Raw genomic sequence first — 10341 nt, 5'->3', positions numbered from 1 at the left:
TATCGGGGAATCCGGTCCAGCATCAACACACTAAATATATCGAACTTGACATACATTTTGTGCGTGAACAGGCTCAGCGGGGTCGAGTTCGGGTTCTCCATGTTCCATCTCGGTACCAAGTTGCAGATATTTTCACAAAAGGTCTACCACGGGCATTGTTTGAAGATTTTCGCTCCAGTCTAAGCATCCGGTCACCTCCCGCTTTGACTGCGGGGGTATATTAGAATGGAAACGATATACCCATCCTAGCAACAATATAATTTACTTTGTATAGATTATTCTCTAGTTATTATTGAGATTATATCCAAATATAGACGATCCTCTATGTAATTATATATATGATGTTTGTGAATGAGAAATAGACGGTTTCTGTGATATTCCTATATCACCTATATCAAAACTTAGAACCAAGCTTTGGGTAATCGGGTATTGAATTGAAGGAGTAATAAAGTGCGTGTTTATTTTCACCGTTCGTTTATTTATTTTCATTTAGAAAATGAACATGCATGTACGTACATTGTTTGCATGATTGTTTCCGTTTTGTTTGACTTGTTAAAATTAAACAAACGGACATTAACAAAGCATCGTTTTCATTCATTGTTCATTTATGTTAATTTAGATGTATATTTTTGGATCAAAGAGTGAAAGCATATATTTTATGTGTGCGAATTAAAACTTTCCGTGTAAAAATCAATTTTCTTTTAAAATACTAAGCAGGCCTCCACTTTCTTGATACTTTTAATATGATTATAATAAAGTAATCAGAGTATGCGTAGTGGCCTCATTTTGGTGGTGAAAACGAGGCCAAAGCGCCCTCCTACAGTCTACACCACCACAACTCTTAGTTTTGAGCTTAGTTTTGGGTTAGAATGTTGTAGATACAGTGTTGGCGGAAGGATTGGTCGTCCAATAACATGCTTAGTTACCACTACGCCACTTATACCATCACTAAGGCAATGCCTTTAGCATGCATTTTATGAGATGGATGATGACATGAAAGAGAGAGAGACGAGACAGAATGGGTTTTGCATTTGGTAAAGTGTAGAGAGAGAAAATGTTTGTGAGTATATGAGAATAAATGAAGAGAGAGAAAGAAGAAAGAGATTGTGGGATGTGATGATTAGGGGTGTGCAGGTCACGGTTCCAACCCGTGAAACCCGTGTACCTGGTTTACAAAACCCGTATAATGGAACCGCTATTTGAAACCATGTACGGGTCCGGTTTTGAAATTCAGCTTGAAACGGATAACGGGTCGGTTCCAGGTCGTACCCGACGGACCAAATCGGAACCGTGAAACCCGTCTCTGGCTTCTCTCTGCATTTCCCAAACACCTGTTTTTCAATAATTTAAACATGCATTGGTGAGTCATATGCACCTTTTATATATTATGGTTTTTATAAATCGCTAATATTTTAAATTTTCATGGTTTAAACATTATTTCTTTATTGTTTATAACTTTTATCTTTCTTTAATTTCAAACTTACTGGTTTAATCTATTATTTTTTTTAAATCTATGTTGCTTGCATTGTTTGTTATTTGATAAACAGAGATAAAATAGCAACTAAAAAACATGTTGGGCTATAACGGGGTTTGTGAAATGCTAAAATATGACCGGCCTGCCAGCTGATTTTCATTTCCTCCTATTTAATGGCAATTGCCACTAAATCTTCGAACCAATAAGCATGTTAAGCCTTAAATAGATATTAACAAACGTTGTCACATCATCTGCTCCATAAAAGTTCCTCTTTGTTTATTGGTTAAGTTAGTCTATTTGTACCTAGAAACCCTAAATGTATAACTGAAGAATATAACTAAACAACTGAGCGACGGCGGATGTGGTCTAACTCGTGAAAACCGCCAACCCGTCCCGTAGATCCCGTTTCAAAACCCGGACCAACCCATTTGTAGATGGTCCGGTTCCGGGTTTCAAAATTCCATGTAAACGGTTCCGGTCCGGTCCGGGTTCCAAGTAAACGGTTCGGGTCGTACACGTTGCACACCCCTAGTGATGATGTGTCAAAAATCTTTCTAAAAATTTCTTTTAGCATTTGTGTTTGGTCTTAGTTTTGAGCTTGGTTACGGGGCATTTTACCACTACACCGCTTTTTGTAAAATTAGTCATTGCTGACTGAGACGCCACGTGTCGTAAAACCCTCATATGCGCTTAGTTATCACTATTCATAGTCTTATACTCTTACATACGGTTTATGAATATATCGAATATGATGACAGATGCCGTGGGTCTATAATAAGGTCATAAATGGAATATTGGAATTAGGTTATGAGTAGACTTCTCGTGAGGGATGATAACTTGTATTTATGGGGTAAAATAAAAAAAATTATAATCATCCATATTTTGAAGTATGTTATTATTTTAGTTTAGACAAACTAAGGAAATAACGTGAGCAATAAATTTAGGAAGATCAAATAAATGATAGGGCTGACAACGCAGTTTGGTCTATGCAGATTTCAAAAAAAAAAAACGGATTTGAGGCATATGCTTGCCGACTTCTAAAAATTCACATAAAATAACCAAACTGCCCTTTTATAAACAAAGGGACCTTTTACGCAATCCACTCTATTTTATTTAGAGAGACCAGTCATGTAATTTATATAATTTTTTTTTGGCAATCACTGTGACTAAAATAATCTCCACAATCACTGTGACCATCACCATCCCATGCCTAAAATCACCATTGTCACCACTGCCTAAACTTAGCCGACCTAAACCACCACCATTGCGCTAATTGTTTCCTTATCATTGTCGGCATGTAACCCTGGAATTGTATCAAATAATTCATCATACCCGGACCGGTGATGGAGATGAGGTGGGGTGGGGAAGAAATCCGCTGGTATCTATGTATAGATAAATATATTATTGTTATGAATATCTATTCAAGATCAAGATTTACCCATCTAGATCTTCCAAGCAAGTGGATGAGCTCTTTGTCAAACTTATTGATAATGTACCATACTACATGACCATCAAATAGTTAATCTTGTCTAGAGAAAAAGTTAATCTTTTATAGTATAAATACTAGCTCAATGTAAAGGAGAAAATGCACCTCATACATACACATTCATAAGTGATACATTTCATTACTTTCTCTCTTTGCTAAAATTTCTAAAGTTCTCAAGTTTTAGTACTAATCTTGTGTTAATTCTTGTTAAATCATAACACGTTATCAGCACGAGCAGCTTATATCCTAATCAAGAAAAGTATTAGACACAAAGGTATCCACATAAACACTTCTTTAATTTTATACATTATACACACACACACACACACATATACATATATAAAGTAATACCAATAATAAGTATAAAGAATGTTATTAAAATCCGACAACAATGAGACTACTAACAATCTAACTTTTATTTATGCATCTAACATTTAATTAAGCATATAACTTTTACTAACTTTTATTTATACATCGCTAATATTTCAGTTAGAGCTTACATTTATTTATGTTTACTCACATTTTTATTCTTATTATTGTGCATACTAATTATATACTTTATAAAATAAACTTCATTTAATATCTTATTTATTATCTTACTTTAAAATAATTAATATTATATATATATATATATATATACCGTTATGTAACGGCTATAACGGTAATATAACCGTTATTAAACGGGTATAAAATTACCCTATAAATTTCCAATTTTCAATCTCATTTGTTTCACCATAAACACTCTTCAACTCAAGATTACTCAAGATAATTTTCAAGAAATGATCCATCCGGTTTTGGTGTTAACCACCATAATGCTGATAATCTTATTGTTCTTAATTTGTAATCTCCCATCTAAAGAGTTTGATTTTTTCATTTTCCTTTATCTATTTCTGGCTCTACCTTTGTATTTTCTTTCAATTTTAATAAGTATGTAATCCTAATGTTTATCTTATTTGTATTTAGTAATAAAAAGGCAAACATCGCAAAACTTGAATTTCCGGCTCTTAACATCACCGGAGATAATTATATGCCGTGGATGGCATACGTTAAACGACATCTCAAATCAATAGGTGTTTTGAAAACGATAATGGAGGGAAATAATTGCAAAGAACAAGACAAGGCAAAAGCCGATGTCTTCCTCCACAAACACATTGACGAGATGTTACAATTTGAGTATTCAAATTGTGAGGATCCATACGTTTTATAGAAATATTTAAAAAGCAGATTTGACCATCAAAGTGAAGTTCTACTTCCCACTGCTAGAGATGAATGGAACAATCTCAGGTTCCAAGATTTCAAAAAAGTAAATGAGTACACCTCTGCTTTGTTCAAAATATGCTCAACGCTCCGATTTTGTGGGCAAACTGTTATTGAGGAGGATATGTTGGATAAAACTTTCTCCACATTTCATGCATCAAATATAAATTTGCAACAATATAGGTTGCAAAATTTTAAAAGATATTCCGATCTAAATTCATTTCTCCTCGTAGCAGAAAAGAATAACGAGCTTTTAATGAAAAATCATCAATCTCGTCCCACCGGATCACTAGCAATCCCAGAAGCAAATGTTGCTACTAATAATGATACTAAAGACTCTGGGAAAAAGTGGGTACGAGGCTGTGGTCGTGGCCATTTTGATAAAAGCCATTTTAGTGGTCGCAACCGTCTTTTCAAAGGTAATAATAATTACCGAGGAAATTTTCGTGGCTGTGGCCGAAATCAAAGAACTACCAATTATCACGCTCCACAAAATAACAATTCCAACCAACACAATAAATGGAATGAAGCTGGTAGGTCCGAAAACAATGGCACTTTCTGTTTTAGATGTGGTAGTACAAACCACTGGTCAAAGGCTTGTCGCACAGCTCCACATCTATGTGAACTTTACCAAGCCTCTCTCAAAAGAAAAGAGAAGGAAGTGAACCATGTGGATAACTTTGATGATCTCGGTGTTGAGCTGAACACTGCAGACTTTGATGTGGAACTCTGAAACAAATGTTGCTTGACCACAATATATGCAACAACTAAGTGTGTTTCCTACTATCTTTAATTATGTGTTTTATCTTTAATTATGTGTTTTCCTTCATGTACTGTTTGTTTTTCGATTAAATAAAGTTCTAATTAAAATATCATAATGTCTTCGTTATACACTTATTATTTTTCTTAATACTTTCAAGATTAAAATGAACATCAGTGGAGCACAAGATCAAACAAATGAAGAAGATATATGTATAGCGGATAGTGAAGTCACGCATATTATACTTAAATCGAAAAAATAGTTTTATGAAATGCAACCAACAAAAGGGATCGTGAATACAATATCAGGTCCTACAAACTTGATCAAAGGAGTGGGAAAAGCTAAGTTAGCATTACCAAATGGTTCAAAGCTCATAATAGAAAATGCTTTGTTTTCCCCAAAATCAACAAGAAATTTGTTGAGTTTCAAAAACATATATCATAATTGATATGATACTCAGTCAAGGACTATTGGTAATGAAAAATATTTGCATATCATAAGAAAAGATCAGATATTGGAAAAATTGCCAATGCTCCATTCTGGCTTGCACTATACACATATTAATGTGCCGCAAGCACATATGGCAGTCAAAGAAAATTTTTGTGATCCTGAGACATTTAATTTATGGCATGACAGATTAGGCTATCCAGGATCTACAATGATGAAAAGAATAATTGAAAATACTCATGGGCATCCATTGAAATATCAAAAGATTTCACAATCAGATAAAATTCCTATGTGTACACCTTGTTCTCTTGGAAAATTAATTACAATGCCTTCGTCTGTAAAAGTTGAAAAGGAATCACCTGTATTTCTTGAAAGAATTCAAGGAGATATATGTGGACCAGTTCATCCAGCATGTGGACCATTTAGATACTTCATGGTTTTAATAGACGCATCAAGTAGATGGTCTCATGTCTCTTTGTTATCAACTCGTAATATAGCTTTTGCTAAATTTCTTGCACAAATTATTAAATTACGAGCACATTTTCCTGATTACACTATTAAAAGGGTGAAACTTGATAATTCTGGTGAATTTTACATCACATGCTTTTAACGATTATTGCATGTCTGTGGGAATTATAGTCGAACACCCCGTTGCTCATGTACACACAAAAAATGACTTAGCTGAATTGTTGATTAAACGTCTACAGTTAATAGCTAGACCATTAATAATGAGAACAAAACTTCGTGTGTCTGTTTGGGGTCATGCAATTTTACATGCTGGCTCATTAATTCGTGTGAGACCAAGTGTAAATCTTAAATACTCTCCTCTACAACTTGCCTCTGGCCAACAACCTGATATATCCCATATTACAATTTTTAGGTGTGCAGTGTATGTTCCTATTGCACCACCACAACGCACAAAAATGGGACCTCAAAGAAGGTTGGGAATACATGTTGGGTACGAATCGGCTTCCATCATAAGATATCTTGAACCCTTAACGGGTGATGTATTTATAGCATGTTTTGCTGATTGTCGTTTTAATGAGGCATTTTTCCCTACATTAGGGGGAGAAAAGAATAAACAAGAAAATGATGTCTCATGGTATGTACCTACATTGTTACATCTTGATCCAAGGACTAAACAATGTGAGACAGAGGTTCAAAAAATAATGCATCTACAAGAAATTGCAAATCAATTGCCTGATGCATTTACTGATACAAACAGAGTTACTAAATCTCACATACCAGTTGCTAATGCCCCAGCTCGATTTGAGATTCCAAATAATCAAGTAGATAACAAAATGGCTCATGAATCTCAGAAACGTTTGAAACGTGGAAGACCAATCGATTCAAAGGATAAAAATCCTCGAAAAAGAAAAACTCTTGAAAAGGAAGTTAATCACAAAGTGAATGATCTTGATGAAACATTGAATACTAAAACCTCCCATGAGGAGGATGTTGATAATAATAAAGAAATGTCAATAAACTATGGTCAGACACATATCTTGTGGAATCAAGATGAAATGGAAAATATTGATGAAATATTTTCTTATTCTGTAGCAAGTGACATCATGAGTGGAGATGATGATCCTGAGCCAAAATCTGTTAATGATTGTCAAAATAGACATGACTGGGATAAATGGAAAGGCGCTATGCAAGCTGAATTAGATTCACTTAACAAACGAAAGGTTTTTGGACCTATTGTTATTACACCAAAGTTTGTAAGGTCGGTAGGGTACAAATGGGTTTTTGTATGAAAACGAAATAAGAAAAATGAAGTTACGAGATACAAAGCTAGACTTGTAGCTCAAGGTTTTTCTCAAAGGCCAGGGATTGATTATGAGGAAACATATTCCCCTGTTATGGATGGAATAACCTTCAGATATTTGATCAGCTTAGCAGTCTCTAAAAATTTAGAGATGCGCCTTATGGACGTTGTCACAGCTTACTTGTATGGATCACTAGATAGTGACATCTATATGAAAATTCCTGATGGATTTAAACTCCCAGAAGTATTAAGCTCAAAGCCTAAGGAAATGTATTCCATCAAGTTACAAAGATCCTTGTATGGACTAAAAAAATCTGGAAGGTTGTGGTATAATCGTTTGAGTGATAATTTGATAAGTAAAGGATACACAAATAATCTTATTTGTCCATGCGTTTTCATTAAGAAGACAACGTCAGGATATGTGATCATAGCTGTGTATATTGATGATCTAAATATAATTGGAAGGCAAAAAAGAAATCAATGAAGCAATTGCTCTTTTAAAGAAAGACCTTGGAAAAACCAAATATTTTCTTGGTTTACAGATTGAGCATATGCATAATGGCATACTTGTGCATTAGTCAACTTATACTGAGAAACTCTTAAAGCGTTTCAATATGGACAAAGCAAACCCTTTAAGCACCCCGATGGTTGTTAGATCACTCAATATTGACAATGATCCATTTCGTCCTTGTGAAGATAATGAAGAGATTCTTGGTCTAGAGAGATCATATCTTAATGCAATTGGAGCTCTTATATATCTTACTAACTATACAAGACCTGACATTTCTTTTGCAGTTAATTTGTTAGCAAGATTTAGTTCAGCCCCTACTAAAAGGCACTAGAACGGGATTAAACACATTTTTCGATACCTTCGAGGTACTGTTGATTTAGGCTTGTTTTATCCTAACGATTCAAAAGAAGGTTTAGTTGGTTATGCAGATGCAGGTTATTTTTCTGATCCCCATAAAGCAAAATCTCAAACTGGATACGTATTTAAGAATGGAGGAACTGTGATTTCATGGCATTCACAAAAGCAAACACTTGTTGCAACATCTTCAAATCATGCTGAAGTCATTGCACTGCATGAAGCTTCAAGAGAATGTGTATGGTTAAGATCTATGTCACGACACATATTGACCTCTAGTGGACTAGAGAAAGATCAAAGTCCAACTCCTATCTATGAAGATAATGCAGCTTGTGTCTCGCAGATGAATGAGAGTATATCAAAAGTGACAGAAAAAAGCATATACCACCAAGATACTTTGAGTATACTCGGGACCTTATTAAAGACAATCAGGTTGAGATGAGATATGTCCAATCAAGCAATAACTCTGCTGATCTTTTCACAAAAGCACTTCCCACAGCAACATTCCGGAAACACGTTCATGACACTGGCATGCGCCATGTACAGAGGATGTAACACATTATATACTGCAACTTGAGGGGGAGCTACAAACTGCACTCTTTTTCCCTTAGCTAAAGTTTTTATCCCATTGGATTTTTCTTTAGCAAGGTTTTTAACGAGGTAGTACTTCAAGTCCCCAAAGTTTGCAAAGTGTCATCTAAGGGGGAGTGTTATGAATATCTATTCAAGATCAAGATTTACCCATCTAGATTTTCCAAGCAAGTGGATGAGCTCTTTTGTCAAACTTATTGATAATGTGTCATACTACATGACCATCAAATAGTTAATCTTGTCTAAAGAAAAAGTTAATCTTTTGTAGTATAAATACTAGCTTAATGTAAAAGAGAAAATGCACCTCATACATACACATTAATAAGTGACATTTCATTACTTTCTCTCTTTGCTAAATTTTCTAAAGTTCTCAAGTTTTAGCACTAATCTCGTGTTAATTCTTGTTAAATCATAACAATTATTTATATTTAAGAATAGTTATTTCTTTGGGTTATATAATTTTGTTTTGTTTTTTAATTTTTAATTGTAAGTAAAATACACAAACATCTCATCAAATATCAAACAATACATCATTGGTCGGTCGAGTGTGAAATCATAAAATTGCCATTCAACTTAACATAAAAGTTAACTAAAGTTAACCTTAAACCCAAAGCCAGGGCTGGCATATCATGTATATCCGTACACGATAAGACATAAACTTGTTAATACCATGTATACATGATAAGATCTGTTTATATCTCCTGACAAACAAAGTATCAATTAAAGTTAACTAGATGCGTATAATTAAACTCGAATCAGAAGAAGGCTCGATTTAGGTACCTTAAGTTAAGAGATAACTGGTTGTAAGCATCGACGTCTGATGGGGAGACCGACTAATGAGAAGGCAGTGGCACCGCTGTCGAGTGTGCAAGAAGGGAGATCGGAGATGTGGGCCAAGGCCTGAGAGGAGGGAGACCGGAGATGTGGCAGTGGGTGCGTCGTTGTAGTTGTCGATGGATGAATGATGGTATGAAATGGGTGTAAAAGAATTAAGGTTACGTAGCTAGGGTACAATACATATTATATTATTTTATTTTTAGTTATAAGAAAAATGTAATCAAGCACTAACGGGTACTTGACAGGTAAGCGTGTATTTTACCTGCTTAGACATAAAAATTAGCATGTCGATTCGTGTCTACCTGTTTAATACACAAAACATGTTAAGGTCGTGTAAGTTCGTGCCGTGTATTCCTGTGTGTCTAAATTGCTAGCCCTACCCCAAACCTGTTACTTAAAAGCTTATGACTTGTATCCGTTATTTAAAAAAAAAATAAAAATCACAAGAATCACATCTGTAATTAGTTTTGTGTAATTAACTCTAAACGACAACTTATAGTTTTGGGTTTGGTTTGCTCCGGTTGGATCCACTTTGAACCTAACATACACCTCTAATATTTAAATTTAAAGGAACCATCATCACCTCAAATATATATAATAAACATTTAGATAAATACTACCCCTATTAATAAAGTGAGTTACTGTTGACGATGAAATTCCTTGACTCAAAACAAGTTAAAAACTTTCCTTATCTTTTTTAAATATTATCTCCAATTTAATTATTATTTAAATATTAGATCATTATCCAACACAAAGTATACAATAATAATATGGGTATAAGTATACTTCCAGCCCATACTCATCTATCTATCTATCTATCTCAACCCCGTATTATTCATTATTATTATTTTCAATC

The 10341-nt window shown here is 34.4% G+C and overlaps 1 protein-coding gene across 1 annotated transcript; it reads left to right on the top strand.

Moving 5' to 3' along the window:
- Positions 1 to 4473: 4473 nt before the first annotated feature.
- On the top strand, positions 4474 to 4950 carry LOC143587488 (uncharacterized). The gene has a single exon (XM_077068767.1). The coding sequence runs from the start codon at positions 4474 to 4476 to the stop codon at positions 4948 to 4950; it is 477 nt and encodes a 158-aa protein (XP_076924882.1).
- The last annotated feature ends 5391 nt before the right edge of the window (positions 4951 to 10341 follow it).

Source organism: Bidens hawaiensis, unplaced genomic scaffold, assembly GCF_021521415.1.
Source record: "Bidens hawaiensis isolate Kalapana, Puna unplaced genomic scaffold, B.hawaiensis_p1.1 tig00035531_1, whole genome shotgun sequence".
Taxonomy (NCBI): domain Eukaryota; kingdom Viridiplantae; phylum Streptophyta; class Magnoliopsida; order Asterales; family Asteraceae; genus Bidens; species Bidens hawaiensis.
Note: the sequence above shows the minus strand (reverse complement) of the source record. Positions and strands in the feature narration are given on the sequence as shown.